Source organism: Suillus fuscotomentosus (assembly GCF_016647785.1).
Source record: "Suillus fuscotomentosus strain FC203 chromosome Unknown F5891scaffold_43, whole genome shotgun sequence".
Lineage (NCBI taxonomy): Eukaryota > Fungi > Basidiomycota > Agaricomycetes > Boletales > Suillaceae > Suillus > Suillus fuscotomentosus.
Window position 1 is genome coordinate 459474 of NW_024539555.1, and position 16311 is coordinate 475784.

Below are 16311 nucleotides of genomic sequence, written 5' to 3' on the forward strand. Positions count from 1 at the left end.
CTCGCTTCCGTTAGCTCTGCACCACCACGGGCACTTTTTCTGCCCCAAGACATCCTGTAAGAGTTGCGATGATGGATAGATTGTAGACGGGTAACAGGCATGCCTACTACTTAGTATTGATTGATGGTCACACTGTGACCAGCACGGTCCTATGATTATGAAAGCAAAACATAGATTCTAAACCTGCGTAAACTGGCGCAAATATTGGTGGCCAAACAGACTCTAAAAATAGAGTGCTTTTTCTATCATGTGGGCGTATTGTAAATTTCAGCAAAGGTTAAATAAATATCATGACCCTGGGTTTCCGCCACGTCAGCACCCCGATCATTGGACACCAGGGCGCGCAGCACGTGTAGCGCATTATCTGTAGACTGTAGTCACATTGGATACATGAAGGTACGGTAGACGACTGGTAGACGTTTAACAGAATTGCTCAATTGAATCAGATTATCATTTAGAATTGAATTGAAAAGGTGCTCAAATATCACGTGACAAAACACAACGGGAGATTAGATTGTTTCAAACTTAAATGTAGAACTAGTACAAGCAGGGGAACAAAACTAAGACTCAAAAACGCTAGCGCGAAAATATCACATCAGAGAAACGTTAACCTACTAGAGTTGGCTTGGAAACAGCCAATGAACATAAAAATGTGAGTCTATGCCACGCCCCAGTCCTCGACTCACATCACCACGTAGTACCATCCCGCGGATCCCTTGTAACGATGTGACACGTGACAGTAATCATTGAAGGCACCTAGTAGCTTAGTAATATAGTCGAGGATCGATACCATCACCATGCGCGCCTTTTACTTTGATAACATTCCAGGCGATCAGCGGCTGCTGCACGATTCCGGAAACCCTGTATCGGATGATATCCTGAAATCTATCGGACTACTACACTGGCACATCCCAACGAACCAACAGAATCAGATTGATACTGTTGCAAAGGAAAGAAACTACAAGAACAGAGATACTATCACGATCACCAAGCAGGGCCTTGGAGATTTATACGAGACCAAGTTAAAGAGCTTTTATGAAGAGTACGCTCTGTTTTTCACAACATCCTGTCTGTACTCGGCGACAACTTGAAAACCAGGCACATGCATGAAGACGAGGAGATCAGATATATTCTCGAGGGCAGCGGATTTTTTGATGTTCGAGGTGAGCAGAGAATCACATATTCCATGCCATACTCTGATAACTCGTCATCCAGAACATCCCACGGATTCATGGATTCGTTGTCAGCTAGACGCGGGTGATCTCTTGGTTCTCCCTGCTGGCATCTACCATCGATTCACTCTTGACGAGAATAACATGATAAAAGCTTTACGTCTCTTCAAGGTCCGTATTTGCCGTTTTTTACTGGTGGTCTTTACAAGAAACCTTTACAGGATGAGCCCAAGTGGACTCCTATCAACCGCGGCGACTTGACAGATGTGAACCCTTACCGTGTCGATTATTTGAAGAGTATAGCTGTTACCTGATTGAAGCGGGCAAAAAGGATAGTGCGTTCCGTGGAATATTTCCTGGGGTATACCAGTGCGCCCATGTAATGGAGAATCGTGTAACGATACGAGTGGAAGTGTAATCAACAATGAGATTTGGATCTGATGGGGTCCGATTCCTCGTCGTTCCCCCAGTGACTGACTTTGTACTGGGACTATATCTACGAGCAAGTCAATTTGTCGTTGACAGCGAATTTCTAATTTCCTCAGGCTGTTCTCTTCTGATGCGACAATTCTCCAGGCGCTGGGTTAACCGTTCACGCGTGGTACTACATGTATCAAAACGAAGATCTAAGTGGGACGGTAGTGAAGAAGTTCCACTGGACAGCAAGGTCTCATCGTTTCCCGTCGGTGACATCCGAGTGGATCTACGAGTTCGACCTTAGGTTGCAATTTTTCCACGCTAACGGGGTACCATTCTTGGATATCATGACAAAACGCCTTTCAGACGAAAGGACTTCTCGCATACATACTAGCATGCGGACAATCACGGAAACATAATTTCAAAAGCGGATTATACCTCCGAGCACTTGTACAACCAACCAGGCACGCCGGTTGTGCCACAGCGATTATGTCCTCGCAACGTATTAACCATTAGCGTCTGCAGGTGCTCACGTGGGTTTGAGCGACCTGCCCGCCATTACCAAGTACTGTCGATCGAAGAAACGTGAGACCGCGTGTATCCGTGATGAAGGGAGACAATCGCAATCAACCGCCATGCTCTCGGTCACAACTGCATTCAAGCCAGCGGAGATTTATGTCCAGCAAGATCATCAATTTGACTAGACAATATTTTGTTTTCACCAGTATTCTGTTATACATGACAATTCACAGTGCACAGAGTTCTGCTCTTTTACGCTCTAGAAACGATCTGATAATTGTCAGTCAGTACGATGCGCTTAACCTTGACAGTCGTCAAGCGAATCAAACACACCATTTACGCTCGACAGGCGCCCAAATCTGATTGGCACCATGCCACCTAGTCCAAAGCTGAATTGGTGTGCCTTCTGTCGCATTTCCTTTGTCGGACAAGTCTACGCTAAATTTATGTCCATGGAGCAATATCCTGCCAAGGGAAAGAAAAAATAATAGACGATAATCAATCCACCGCCAACCATACCCCACAACTCGAAAGGTATGCGTACCTGATGCCTTCGACGCCTTCCATGTCAGAGTTTTTGATGTCCCACTTGAACGGGAACGAGACAGCAACAACCCTGGTGCCATTACCAGCATCGTTGACATCGCCTTCGATCCCAAGATATTTGTCAGCTCCGACAGACTTGATGGACCAGGTGTCATCATTATGATCATGGTGGAAGATCCACTGCGAATAGTCCAGTTCATCAGTGTAATCCTTCCTGCAATGATTACTGATAACACATTACCGCCTGGTTGGGACCATTGTGGTCGCGATAACCGATCACTACAGGTCAACCCAACGTCAGCACTGACTTGGATGGAGGCTGGAGCAGGGATAATGCCTACTGGAGTAGTTGTCGGCACCAGAGAGGTCGATGACAGTTCCTCCCTGGCAGTTTCTAAGGGTGTAAATGCGTTGGTTCTGAATGCAAGCCATGGTAGTGCGTGCTTAGAACGCTGCTAACAGACTCGTATTTATACCTGGCAGAGCAGTATTACGTCGACGATCAACTTGGATATGAATCTCGACCCTTTAGATCACCAAGCTCCAGTCACGAATCAATGCTGAAAGGAGCTTGTTCGATCCGATCAGTTGGATTTTATCAGCAAGACGCCGCTATCGATGGCACTATGACGAAAGATCAAGGGGTGGAATTCTTCTTGCGCCTTGCGCCGAAGGAACTAGGCCCGCACATGAGGCTTCATGCATGCTCGTGTACAAAGGCAAATACAAGGGCGTCATGTCGACAGCTATGTTCACGCCAAGTTGGAGAATCGAGATACTATCAGAGAACTTATCGGCAGTCAACGATCTCCAATAGAATATCCAAGGCGCGTAAGTATTGATGAGATCCTATATATACAACAAATCGTGAAATCTCGCAGTTTTTTGTACCCAACTCACATACATTGACGAGAACTTTTCACCTCAACCGATCATACAAGGGACTTGCAGAGCATGCCCTCAAGTCGACAATACTCAGGCACGATAGCAGCGTACGTCATGAACGCGTCTACGTCTGCCTCAGCGACCTTCGCCAACCCAATCTGTGCCTCGGCATCAGAAGTAGGTAAGGCAGTTACAGGAGTCAGGGTGGTTGTCTGCGGCACAACAGCTCCAACTCCGCCACCTGGACTCCCTGCACCCGAATTAAGATCGGGAGTTGTGAATGTAGTCGAGGGCCCCATAGATCCACTGCTCGTCACAGTATCAAGCGTAGAACCTGTGAGCGTTCTCATGCGGCTGATGTCCCTGCCAAGATCCCTGTCTGCGAAGCCACCTGCAAACACTGAGGAGGCGAGCATACCGCCTGCACGTTCCATCTCCTCCACTTCTTCTTCCTCTTCCTCGACAAATACAGTGGAACCCAGTCCCGAGCGATGGCCGTAGGGAGTACTAGTACCGCTGTTGGCTCCACTGCCTCCGTTCCCACCCACAGGAGTATTCACATTGGTCCGCAGCGGGGTACCACTGCTTGCGACCCAGCGTTTTCCATGTAACCTCCTAATCTCCTCCTCAAATCCGCCGAGTCCTCGACCGGTACTTGATCCACCAATAGCAGAACTACGTTCCTTTCCCCATATCCACCGCGCGAAATAAGCACCCCCAAGTGATGCACGGCCAGGGAAACCAGCAGCAGGTGCGTTGCGGTGGGGTACTACTTGAGCAGAATCAACCTGGGTACTGGGCATGAATACGGGTGCATTGAACACATCGCCTGCAAGATTTGCAACGGAGGGGAAGTTGGCAGCTGCGCCAGTGACGAGTATTCTTGCAGGGAGGGGGGAGTAATCATATGGATCGAAGGAGAGTCCAAGGCTGGATGCGATGTTTGAACGGGGATTCTGCCCTTGTGGCGATGTAGGACCAGGTGTCTGGGCAACGTTCCCCCGAGACCGGTTGTTATTCGAACCAAGAACACCGGTAGCAATCATCTTTGACCATCGAAAGCGGAATGAGAGGACCTGGCTCTCTAGAAGACACCGAGGGTTTGCACGAAGGTCTCGGAACTCGTTGACTTTGATACCAGTCTCAAAGCGATAGATGCCTTTGACGTGTGATAGTGGGTAACTGTCGCCCTGTAGAAGCCAAAAACTGAAGAGCTTATCATCGAGCCTGCAAAGAATTTCAGAGAAATCATATAAATACTCGTTGACATGAACGTACCCTATGGATCCACCAGGTGGCACGATGGCAACTAGCCGATCAAACGCACTCCAACTCTTGGTGTACATATCTCTTACAAGAGCACGCGGAACGTCAGCGTTTCTGCAAGCAAACGTGAGAAGCTGTGAAGATGTGAGGCTATGTGATTGCATACCTGCTGCTCAACATGGCGATGTATCGTCGCTTTTCGCTGGCATCCTGAGCAGGATGGGGGAATAGGCTGTAAAGTCGAGTTGGTAGGTAATGTTGAGCAGGAGTAATAAGGGTATCCATTGGTCCAAATGAAAGCACTGCATCTCCAGGAGATGGACAGAGAGATAGGTATGAGGAAAGGTAATCAGAAGTGAAGGGAGTGACGATCGTATCTGCAAATTTCATCAGTGGGTTGCACACACATTGTAGCAAATGAATCTCACCGGATTCGAATCCGTATCGTTCACATAGGTATCGCGAGATATGGGCCACTTTTCTCCCACTAGCGACCTCCACGTCGCCCAGCCATGTTCGGATTCTCCGACCTTCTTCCCGACTCCCACCTACGATCTCCAAAACACCCTCGTCCCAGCGGCCCAGTCCAGGCGCACCTTGTGTGCCAGCACCAGCACTGACATGCACCCACATACCGGTCGCGCAGGCCTCTGACTCTCCCATATTTACCCACTCCCCCACGACCATACTTGCAAGAAATTGGCTGGCAAGCTGTATCTTCCCCGTTCGTGACCAGACATCAGATGTCCACGATTCGCGAACTCGGAGGAGTTGGGCAGCTAAGAGTGATGCGTTAGCGCATGTGCCGACGCGAGCGGCCATGAGGTCTGGCCCCCCAAGTAGGGCTTCGAGGGCGAGGGCATGGGTGTGTGCGGATGTATCCTGAGCGACTGGTGTATTCGGTAATGAGAAAGTGTTGGGAGGAAGTTGAGAGTGAAACGGGAGTCGCGGGTCCAGCGCTGGAAATGAAGGAATAGGTGTCGATTTCCACCACACGAGAGCATGCTGTAAAGTTACATGGATCACATCAGGACGGACTCTTCACAGCTTAATGCGAGCAAGTCACCTGAGCACAACCGCCAATTGATTTTATTCTCGTTAGATCGTGATTCCTAGTCAATTTTTCCAGTAAAAAGTCTGTTGCCGGTTGTGTTTAGGGGAGAAGTAAACAATGTTCCCGCGCACGTGGTAAGTGATCGGAGAAATACCCAAAAATCCAAATTGGTTAAGTCGAAGCAAAAAAAATTTGCTTCCGCCAGTTTACGCACCAAGAGCCTTGACCCACATATCTACGGGCGTGGTGTATGCATCTCCTGGAGTAGTAAAAATCCCTCCTTGAGTTCTATTAAAATATTAGCTCTCCAATAAAATGACTTTAGAAACGATATGAAGAAAGCATATGTCGCAACAATTGGGGATCCAAGTTACTGACAGCGAGAAGAACAGAATATACACGAGAGCACGTACTGATATTCAGGTAATTCGGTGTCAAAATCAACGCATTCTACTCCCACAAGCTCCAAGCTCTCATCCACGATCGAAGCGCGCAATTGATCGGTAGCAAGTTCAAGTCCGAGAAATAGCGCAGGGCCTGTCTTTGGACCTGGTGCCATCGTTGACCGGATTAATTGAAGGTTCAATTAGGAATCGGCGTCGTGATTGCGAATCTGTAAGATGGAGAAGATGATGGTATCGGGTATAACAAGCAGATGATGATATATATTTTTTCTGGAAAAGTTGCAGGCAGGTCACCTGGCCCCGATTGGCGACGGTGGTCGTGCGGTCGTGAAGATGAAAACAAGAAGAAAGCAGAGAAGAAGACAATTATGAAACGATTCCGATGAATTCGATTCTCAGGCTCGCATTCGCTTGTCCAAGTGTAGGAGTATACATTGATCTGGACAGCCCGTTCCCACGCCTTTATGTATTCCAAACGTATTCCCCTACGCGATCACAAGACTTGCTTAAGCTTGACTTGTTGCTCGATCTCATCCATTCCCGCCAACTTAGGGCCTCGCAATCGCCAATATCAATTCTGGCAGTGAGATATATACTACGACGTGGCTCGGGTCAAGCTACGGATATTGATAGATCGCCCCTTCCTATCGACCACCAACCTCCCAACGCCCACGATTTTCGTCATCATCGTCGCGAGTTCGAAAGAACTGACATTAGATGAACTGGAAGCATTCTGACAGTGCTCGGCACTGGCTTTACTTTATCTATCTGCCTGTCTTTCCATAAATCCTCCCAGGAGATGGCCTGCGACTTTCGAAATGTGTTTGCTAACTAGAGTCTTCATGTAGATTTTCTGGAGAAAGATGATGACCCAGCTCGTCCGAATATCTTACAATCGAGTCACCGATGCCTACCTCACAAATGCTTGCATAGGTAAACTCTGAATCATCATGAGTTATTTGGTACAAGAAACGCGCAAGTAAAAAAAAACAGGATTATCATGAAGCGCAGGAAAGGAAACAGGTGTCGTCTAGTAAACTGTTCGGGAAGTGGCGGAACTGATTGTTGTAGAATGAGTAGGCGGCCCTTCTTCTGAGTCAACACGTCTGTGGGGTGAACACAGGAAGGAGACTATCAGTATCTGTACTACATAAACGGATTTTATCAAACCACGGGTTCCACAAAGAACGAGGCAGAAAGTACGGAACCAGTCAGGGTGATGCTCTATTCGGTATCTCCAGTCGGATGTATGGTTCGTTGGCAAAACATTGAATGGCAAGCAATTCCAGGATATTGGACGCGAGGTGAGTATATGTGTCCTGGGACATTCAATATAAATATTGTGCTTGACAAATGGACTGTGATATGTCAGTCACGTGTTTCCAAAATCAACAGGGCAATTCACCCTCCTGCGCAAGTCGTCTTGGTGATTCTTGAAAATTCTGTAATTACACAATAATACACGCAACAACAAAAATACAAACAACGAAACTCATCAATCATCAATATGATGTAGGAAAATCGGATGTGAAGAAAACGAAGGCACAAAAAAACTAGACCTGGCTCATCCATGCTCTACAGCGGTCCAAATCGTCCTGGTTAAAACGTTAGGTAGCTTTCCATTAGGCCGAATATAATGAACGACACTCACATCACATATTTGAAGAACATCCTTTACATCCAAAACGACATCCTTCACCATATCCATCGCTTTGGATACATACACCTGCCAGGGAACTTGCTTGGTGGTGTTTTCTAGCGTGCAACTTAACGACGGAGAGCAACGACACCCGGAGTTCCGTGCTGTAGCTTTGTAATAGCGAGCGATGGCAATGATGAGACCGTCGATCACGGCAGAGGCAGTTAGCAGCGAAATAGGAAACTGTAGGACGTCAGGTTCTGGAGCATGGTCAAACTTAATGCTATAGCTGATAAAATATGATCAAGAGAGGGTACCTATTAAGGCGTCAAACAGCCTATCCCATATTTCAGCTTGGACCGATTTCCAGCCATCCTTCACAGGTTCTGTAGCCTTCCGTAGCGTAGGTAAAGCTAGCCAGAGTTCATCCATGAAACCTTGCGGTGTGATGCTACCGATACAGAAATCGAAAGCGGCAAGTATATCGCGTTGTGAAACCTGATGAGTAACCATAGCATGAGGAAAAGAGACCGTATTAACGCATGACGAGTCAATGGAATGATACCTCGAGGTCCTGATATGACATGGAATGCCGTGCTAAATCCAAGAATTCGTATGCATATACGGGACTAAGTGGGCACAAGAAGTCACGATGAAACTGCCAAATGCAAATAAGAGTTCTATGAATGTTGATCTACAAATAGTCTTACCTTGACACACAACGCTAATGATCCAAGAGCGGTATCCCATATAACCGCCTCCTGACCATCTTGCCAATTGTCTGACTCGGATTCGTATCTGTTTACCTGTTCTCCTTTCACTACGACTGTATCATCAGATGCAGCATCCAATTCGTTATCCCAGTCTTCGCCGGTGGATTCGTCATCGCTATCTTCCGAACTCGATGCCCTGCTATTTGTCGAAGAGTCGTCGCACCCTCTTGAAGATTGGGCAGGCGACGCAATCGTTGATAGGTTGATACTTAGTTTCTTATCTGCAACGCGGAAGAAATATCTATGAAAGAGATGAACCGCGTGAAACCTTGTGTTTCGACAGGTGTCCAATTGGTCAAAAAGGTCATCGATGTCGACGCTGTCATTTCTCATCGGAGGGATGTTCGGAAGGACCTGTGAGTTTGTCAGCAAGCTCAATTACAAAGGGTAGATCCACTCATGCATCCAACATCCAACCAACGACTTCTTTGCGGAAGGAATCGTCCAGTCCGAGCGCCCTTGACCATTGTTCGCGATTTCGAAACTTTTCTGTGCCCAGAGATGGATCTGACTTTTGACTTGCCACGGATTCGGATTCAGAGACGGAAGGCGAGTCGGCCCAGTATTCGTCGTCGGAAACAGAACTTTCACTCTCGCTTCGGTTCGAGCAATCATCAGGAATTAGAGGAAGGCCCAGGCCATCGCTTTCACGCTCTGCTCTTTCTTTCGTGAGAAGAATCTTGATCCGATCGCCCGCCCAATCTTCCTCACACTTGATCATGAAAGGGCTAGGAGACCTGGGAGGCGCGATGATAGGGACAGGTGGTATCCTCGGCAATTGTTTAGAAGGCGCGCGGACGGCGGGAGTACGCAAAAGAGGGTTTCTCTTTGCACGAAAATAGCTAACTGTGTCAGGAAGAGGTGTGATTGGTACAGTAGGGGGGCATATAGGCGAATCGAGTTGAACTGTCGGGTAGATGGTTGGAAGAGGCGATCCAGTTGAAGGGTTCGGTCCGTCCAAAAGCTGTTTTATTGCGCGTCGTCAACTTCCACGCGAAGAAGCATACACGAAATTTTGACAAGGGATCGTTTTAACGAACCTTGACTACGTCCTCGTCGTCCCTATCAGTAGAAGTTTGTGAAACAAGAGACTGGGCTCTGCGTAGACTGGCTGGTTCCTTGGCCAAAAAATGTGTCCGTATCTTGGGTAGATCAGGACGATCACTAGCTAGACGACAGATCCTAACTTTCTTTATTGGAGGTTCCTGCTCCACATATTCTCCTAGGTCCTCAAGTGGAAGAGTTCTGCGGTTGTTGAAATGTCCTTCGCTCGAGTCGCCAATGATCGATTGGGGTCCTGGTAGTGACTTTGCTATGCTCAAAGTTTTATTGGTTCTTGGCCGACTCGATGGATGTACCATGGTATGATAAGAATTCGAACGCCGCTCAGAACACATTCTGCCGTGGCGCGCAAGGCCGGTCAACAAAGGAATTGAGGGCTTGACCATGGACTTCTTCTCCAACTGGAATCTGGCGGAAGGAGCCTCAGAGGTAAATTGAACAAACGGCATATGTTCTGGAGTGTTGCCGAGCAGTCGACGTTTCGTTCTTGAGCTGTCCGTAATATTCGCAGACTCCGCTTCAGCATGAGCAGGTGAACCTGGGGGGTATCTGCAAGAGCCCGAAGGGGAATGACAGGTCGTCTCCTCATTTTTGTCTTCGTGAGGAAGAAGTTCTGGGTAGGCAATCGGGGAAGAAGAAGGTGGTGGTGGGCTTCCAGATATGTCGTCCAACTCGTGTTCGTAGCCGGGAGTGACTGAAGAAACTGGACTAAAATCAGAAGGCAGGTATCCAGTGTGGATATATGCGCGTAAATTGGAGCTCGTAAAAAGTTCGGTGAGGCTTCCTTGGCCAACTAATGAGATTCCGATGCGTGGTCTTGATATATCGTGATAGACTTCGGTACCAACTGACGGAGAACTGGATGGCGTGCTGATGTTTCTTGAGTGACTGGAAGACGTGGATATCGAGTGACAGATGTTCGACTTCTCCATGCCAACCTCCTATCTGGCTACAGTTGAAGTATCAAAAGATGCTTTACAGCTGTTCAAGAGAAAGACTTTGGAAGCTTAAGGAGGATTAGAACAACCAAACATGAATGCTTTCAAGCCTCTTACGTACTCCTCTAAGAAATGGTAGGTATGTTTGATCAACTTTCTCCAGACTCGGAGTTCCAATTTCTAAGTATATGTATATCACAAACGACAGTGCAACAAGAATGTGTAAAAAAAAGAGCAATATCTGCATGTAGCTGTATGTTTTTGTAACCACAAGAATGCTAAGCGCCAGCTCACTAGAACAACTTCCAGTGTGGTGAGTCTAGTCTAAGTCAATATGAGTCTACGTTACATAACAATGGTTGAGTGACAATGGTGAACCACTATATAGTTCCAACAAGCAAGAACGACAGGAGAAGTAGAGTGTATAAATCAACATAGCGTGAATCACCTCACCGTGTGTCAACGAATCCAGCAATGAGATTATTGTTGACGATGGATCCAGCTTTACCACCACTTGTCTGCAAACCAGACCAATCCCAGTCACCTATCATCGTACGTCAGAAATGGACTGACAGAAACTGTAACTCGTGTACCTGTGCACGATCCACTTCCACAGTTCACTGCAACCCTGTAAGCGCCGCGGTTGGCCGTCACAGAAGTAGTGCCATGGTTGAAGTTGATATCCTGAGACAACCCGTGAAACCCTCGTCCACGTAAAACTGAAAGAAAACATACAGAGATACTGACCCCGTTCCCCGGGGTACCCAGGTTGGTGGGATAGCTCTGTAGATATGTGATATGATTGACGACAGGAGAGCGTGGTAAAACACGCGTACCTGGGTGATCAGAACACCAAAACCAGTACAGTTGGTTGCAGTATTGTCCTACAAAAAATTCAATCCAGAATCCTCATCATCATCATGAAAACCACTCACGCTATACGTAACGTTCTTCACTATACTGTTTGTCGCAGATGCATCGGTCTTGATACGGAACGAGAATGCGCTACTCGTGTCAGTACGACTCTAATTCACCATTGTGCCGTAGTCACCTGCTAACAACATGGTTTCCGATTATCTTGATATCGGAGACGACGGCGTTTGATGAGATGGAGCCCTAGACGAGGAATATTTCAATAATTGGGTTCGCAAAATTGATGAAGTGACTCACAATGGAGATGCCGTGACCATATTCACAGTAGTTGTCGGCAAATGTGATATTTGTTCCACTGTTGATAGCTAAACAATCGTCCTGCAAGAAGAAACACCTCATAGGCGAAGGGACGTGCAAGGTCAATCGTCAGACGGACCTGATTGAGGACAGTGCTGAATCCCCGTAAGTGCCTGAGTCGGTCGAGTAAGTAGAGGATAGACAAACAAATGTTGAATGAGTATATCACTACCGCTAACATCAAAGCCGTCGGTGTTGTGTGCTTGTCGGCCAGCAAGTTCAAAACTGTCCGATAGATGAACGCGTCACTTACCAGCAGTGGCGTTTCCGCTTCGCGAGTTGGGATAGTTACCCTGCACTGTTCTTGACGTCAAAATGAGACACCGCTGATAACATGCAACTACCCACAATCATCGACAGTGGCGCCAGAGATAGTGAGAGGTCCTGGATTTGTGATCGCAAAGGCGGAGGAGGGAGAGTTTACGACATAAACGTTCTGCGTAAACAGTTAGCGATCTGCCTGGAACGGCCGAGGCGATTCAAGCGCATACGTTCAAGGTGCCCGAGATTGATATTCTGGCAGACGTAAGATTAAAAAAGAATGTAGCACAACAGTAATCAATGAACTTACTGCATCATTGGGTGTGGTGTTGTGATACCGGCACCTTGACCATCCTGTATCAGTATAAGATGAAGCAAAATCCTCGCGAGTGAACCAGCATATTTACCCAGTAAAAAGGTCCTCCACCATCCCACCTCTGGTTGTTTCCATTGACTGAGAACGTTAGGGATTGCCACGACTTCGAATAAACCACCTACAAGTAACATCATTCCCTCTGTTAAGACGGCCTTGATCAGGTTCTCTGAGCCACTTGGAGTAGCAGTGCCTGCACTCACATCACCCGGAATAGGGGACCGGCCCAGCTTAAATTTCCGAACTGAATCTCGCCCACTAAAAAGAATCAGGGATGCGCAAAAGCGAAGTATCAGATCACGCTCACAAACGTTGACAGTGGTACCGTCCAGCAGCTGCAATTCGAATGTTTTTCCACCAGGGACGGTGAACACATTAATATTGACCGTCGTGCATTGGATAGCACTGCTAACGTCGTCTAAGGATGAGATTTTTCCGACGCAGCTACTGCTGCTGGCTGCAGCGACTGCAGTAATGCCGGCCACGAGGAAACCAAGAGCTAACGAGGGAAACATGTTGATTAATGTGAGCGAGTAGCCTATCCTTAAATCTGGCAGAGGATACGGCCATCGGTGAAGGTAAATTGATCTTGCACGCAAGCTCTATTTGCCGGTCTTATGTGTGGGGTTCGTTGTTTGGGCAGTAGGCAGCGTGGGCTGTGGAAGGCGGGGGTGGCGTTTGTTAGCCTGGTACCCCCTGCCACTCATCACTTTGCACGGCAAAGAACAGCTTGCGAGAATATTCATCCTCTATCGAGGCGTCTGAAATAACCGGTCTGTAGTAAATGAGTCCGTGGTGCTGGTGTACCGCGTGCCTATTAGGGAGTTCCTAAGGAGACACAAGTCTCAGAGATGGGTTTCGTCCAACGAAACCAGGTCTAATAGACCACGAGAATATCGGAAATGTGTAGACTGCAGCAATTTTGATTGTCGCTGGTCTCCAATAATGGTACTCAGAGTAAAATGGGAATTTTCAGTAAAGCTCGGTAAAGCTCGGTAACTTCGGTTAGAAACTGACAATTCGGGCAGGAACAACACGCATAGGACATGCGGCACATCGGCATAGTTTCGGACTTCGAAAACTATGCCTGTCATTCGACCACCACGTCCTCGTCGTTCTGCACGCCTCAAGCGTTTGCAGCCCAAATCTATGGACTACAACCAAGGACCCGTCACCCGTGGCCGAGGAAAATCTCGGAGTACTCGAGGTAACGATCATGCTGCCCAGGCACCCAAGCTCGTCGTGCAGTGGCAGGCGGACCCCTCTCACACCCAGAGGGTTATCGAGTACCTCCGCAACCATCCAGCAGACTGCCGAGTTCTGTTCTTTTCGGACGGGAAACAATCGCATACTGAGGGTGATCGCCCATCGGGCAAGGATAAACTCTCGGTTTGCTCTGTCGTCGCCCGCCATGTTTTCCAGGCTGATCCTAACTATGCGGCGCAATACGCTGAGGTGCCGGATAAGTTTCGCGACTCGACCAACAATCATATCATGAGGTATGATTTTTCATATCGATTCACATGTGTACTAACATTCCCTCCAGTCTCAAAAAAAGGTTTTGTGAATGTCACGACAAATTAAACTTGACGGGTGCCGGCGTCATGCCAAACGACGTCGCTCAAAATCTGCACGGTATGTTTTTTATATTTATATTTAATCAGATTAAACTAATAAAAATTACAGCGCAAGTACTACATACGTTCCCGTGGTATGACGAGCTCCTCTCCATCATGGGGACAAACCCTGCTCTATCTGTCAAGACCGTCTCATCACGCCCTGGAACTGATCATGCTGCTAACTTCTTCGCTCTCACCCAAGGTGCCCAGACCTCTGGCCAGGCGTCCTTCAACTCTGTGCCCTCTGGCCAGGCGCCCTTCAACCCTGCGCCCTCTGGCCAGGCGTCCTTCAACTCTGCGCCCTCTGGCCAGGCGCCCTTCAACTCTGCGCCCTCTGGCCAGGCGCCCTTGGGCTCTGCGCCATCTGGCCAGGCGCCCTTGGGCTCTGCGCCATCTGGCCAGGCGCCCTTGGGCTCTGCGCCCTCTGGCCAGGCGCCCTTGGGCTCTGCGCCCTCTGGCCAGGCGCCCTTTGGCTCTGCGCCCTCTGCGCCCTCTGTTCAGGCGCCCTTTACTGTCCCCCCCTTCGCTTCCTCCTCCTCGCCATCTGGGTACCATCCCTCCCATCCTGGCATCATCGCTCGCTCTCACCCTCCCGCGCCTGCCCCCTCCGAGTCTGATACGTATTGTGACAACAATTACGTCGGCAACGGATACGACGAGGACATGGACATGGACCTTCGCTTCGACGACATGCCACAGCCGCAGCCTCCCGTAACGTCAAATTACTGGGAAGAGGAGGGTGACGTCACCATCTTGAACAGCCCCCCCAAGCCCAGAGCCTCCAAACGTCGGGCACGTCAGTCTGCATCCCCCTCATCATCTCGTTCCCCCTCACCCAAGTCATCATCATTCGTCCTTCCCCCAAAATCGCAGACCTCCCTCCATGATAGTCGCGCTGCCTTCGGCAAGCGCGTGTCGAGGACAAGCCGGACCAGCGCCAACTCGCCAAAACCCTCGTCCAGCAGCTCCTCGCTGTCGAAAACGACGATGTCGGCACCTGCCTCCACCTCCCAGACGTCACAACTCCCATCCTCCAAGGGGAAAGGGAGGCAGGTGAAACGGGTGCGGTCGGATCTTCAAGGCGACCTGAACCGGCTCAACGACGAGATCGGAAGCGTCCAGTCGGACCGGATCACTCGGGGCGAGCTCAAGAACGAGCATTACATGGCGAAGTACAACCTCGCCCGTCAGGTAAATGAGCACAAGTTTTTGCGCAAGGAGCGTGTACACTGTGACAAGGAAGCTGTCGCCACTCATCAGCGCTCCCAGGAAGCGAAGGATACGGAGATTCGCCTCTGCTTCGTGGAGGCGAAGATGCATGCTGCGCTGGCACATGCGCATGCTGAGGAGGCAAGAGCACTTCAGCTGAAGATTGAGTACCAACGTTTGATGAGCGGTTCTAACTCTTGAGGGTGTTGTTGTAGTCTTACTGTTGTCCTTTTGCATCACATATCTCATGCTGTCCTTCATACTACATATGTTGTTATGTTAACCATTAGTCCTGTTCATGTTATGTTGATAGTTCATGTACTACTAGTTTTCAATGGACCATGATGGTGTTTCCTCTTGGCTTTGAAGGTGTGATGCTTGACATATGTTTTCTTGGATAAGTAATGTTTGATAACCTGAGGAGATGTTAGATGGTACATATAACTAGTACACTGCTTATCCTAGCAAGTGTACTAGTTATATGTACCATCTAACATCTCCTCAGGTTATCAAACATTACTTATCCAAGAAAACATATGTCAAGCATCACACCTTCAGAGCCAAGAAAACATATTCAAGTGGAAATTTGTAACTACAACTGCTATCCCTGTCTACGTTGTGCCTTTGAGTGAGGGCTGTCAAACAAGAGATCCATCAACCTCTCACGACGAGCATGACCTGGAGTCCCTTCATATAACCTATCACCTACTTGGTCATTACCATCTGGTCCTTCAGCTGCCTCTTGAGACATAAAGTTTCTAGCCTCTTGACAAGACCACTTGACTGATCCCTGGTCCTCTGTCAGAGCATGTTCTTCTTCAAACCGTATGATCATGTTGTGTAGGATCAGACAACACTGAATCCAATGGACTGCTGTCCGTAAGTCATCTGCTGAATTGATATTCTGTCGGAGATCTCGAAGAGATTGAAACCGCCCTTTCAAT

At 48.4% G+C, this 16311-nt stretch overlaps 6 protein-coding genes across 6 annotated transcripts; 1 reads left to right on the forward strand and 5 right to left on the reverse strand.

Annotated features, from left to right (window-relative positions):
- Positions 1 to 637: 637 nt before the first annotated feature.
- On the forward strand, positions 638 to 1801 carry F5891DRAFT_1046770 (1,2-dihydroxy-3-keto-5-methylthiopentene dioxygenase). Its single transcript, XM_041362317.1, has 4 exons — positions 638 to 1042; positions 1099 to 1163; positions 1216 to 1343; positions 1394 to 1801. Exons 1-4 carry the CDS (start codon positions 798 to 800, stop codon positions 1484 to 1486), a joined length of 531 nt encoding a protein of 176 aa, XP_041223495.1. The 5' UTR covers positions 638 to 797; the 3' UTR covers positions 1487 to 1801.
- A 456-nt stretch (positions 1802 to 2257) lies between these two features.
- F5891DRAFT_510108 (carbohydrate-binding module family 13 protein) lies at positions 2258 to 3308 on the reverse strand. The gene is made up of 5 exons (XM_041372086.1): positions 2996 to 3308; positions 2896 to 2933; positions 2653 to 2834; positions 2442 to 2573; positions 2258 to 2378 (listed from the first exon to the last, which is right to left on the reverse strand). Coding segments are annotated over exons 1-5 (444 nt in total). The 5' UTR covers positions 3087 to 3308; the 3' UTR covers positions 2258 to 2377.
- Positions 3309 to 3586: 278 nt separating this feature from the next.
- On the reverse strand, positions 3587 to 6418 carry F5891DRAFT_1191554 (uncharacterized protein; the record flags this gene model as incomplete). The annotated part of the gene is made up of 7 exons (XM_041367467.1): positions 3587 to 4766; positions 4818 to 4919; positions 4972 to 5182; positions 5234 to 5810; positions 5872 to 5942; positions 6074 to 6147; positions 6273 to 6418. The coding sequence occupies 7 exons, from the start codon at positions 6416 to 6418 to the stop codon at positions 3587 to 3589; spliced, it is 2361 nt and encodes a 786-aa protein (XP_041223497.1).
- Positions 6419 to 8073: 1655 nt separating this feature from the next.
- F5891DRAFT_889980 (uncharacterized protein) lies at positions 8074 to 8657 on the reverse strand (the record flags this gene model as incomplete). The annotated part of the gene is made up of 4 exons (XM_041373272.1): positions 8074 to 8162; positions 8220 to 8400; positions 8468 to 8560; positions 8613 to 8657. Coding segments are annotated over 4 exons (408 nt in total), but the record flags the coding sequence as incomplete, so codon positions are not given.
- Positions 8658 to 9357: 700 nt separating this feature from the next.
- F5891DRAFT_510159 (uncharacterized protein) lies at positions 9358 to 10788 on the reverse strand. Its single transcript, XM_041372087.1, has one exon. The coding sequence runs from the start codon at positions 10667 to 10669 to the stop codon at positions 9707 to 9709; it is 963 nt and encodes a 320-aa protein (XP_041223499.1). The 5' UTR covers positions 10670 to 10788; the 3' UTR covers positions 9358 to 9706.
- A 336-nt stretch (positions 10789 to 11124) lies between these two features.
- On the reverse strand, positions 11125 to 13213 carry F5891DRAFT_1046795 (pectin lyase fold/virulence factor; the record flags this gene model as incomplete). The annotated part of the gene is made up of 16 exons (XM_041362318.1): positions 12847 to 13213; positions 12743 to 12797; positions 12665 to 12681; positions 12574 to 12620; positions 12477 to 12520; positions 12397 to 12421; positions 12254 to 12341; positions 12159 to 12203; positions 12053 to 12107; positions 11985 to 12018; positions 11846 to 11926; positions 11727 to 11791; positions 11611 to 11680; positions 11504 to 11559; positions 11269 to 11417; positions 11125 to 11219 (listed from the first exon to the last, which is right to left on the reverse strand). Exons 1-16 carry the CDS (start codon positions 13052 to 13054, stop codon positions 11125 to 11127), a joined length of 1134 nt encoding a protein of 377 aa, XP_041223500.1. The 5' UTR covers positions 13055 to 13213.
- Positions 13214 to 16311: the final 3098 nt, after the last annotated feature.

What these genes read in the sequence shown, in the direction of transcription:
- F5891DRAFT_1046770 (XM_041362317.1), top strand. Translation starts at nt 798, where the DNA reads ATGCGCGCCTTTTACTTTGATAACATTCCAGGCGATCAGCGGCTGCTG. An exon ending in TTAAAGAGCTTTTATGAAGA is followed by an intron (nt 1,043 to 1,098) that starts GTACGCTCTGTT and finishes CTTGAAAACCAG; the next exon opens with GCACATGCATGAAGACGAGG. An exon ending in CGGATTTTTTGATGTTCGAG is followed by an intron (nt 1,164 to 1,215) that starts GTGAGCAGAGAA and finishes CTCGTCATCCAG; the next exon opens with AACATCCCACGGATTCATGG.
- F5891DRAFT_510108 (XM_041372086.1), bottom strand. Translation starts at nt 3,086, where the DNA reads ATGGCTTGCATTCAGAACCAACGCATTTACACCCTTAGAAACTGCCAG. An exon ending in TGGTGCCGACAACTACTCCA is followed by an intron (nt 2,934 to 2,995) that starts GTAGGCATTATC and finishes GTTGACCTGTAG; the next exon opens with TGATCGGTTATCGCGACCAC. An exon ending in GAAGGCGTCGAAGGCATCAG is followed by an intron (nt 2,574 to 2,652) that starts GTACGCATACCT and finishes TTCCCTTGGCAG; the next exon opens with GATATTGCTCCATGGACATA.
- F5891DRAFT_510159 (XM_041372087.1), bottom strand. Translation starts at nt 10,669, where the DNA reads ATGGAGAAGTCGAACATCTGTCACTCGATATCCACGTCTTCCAGTCAC.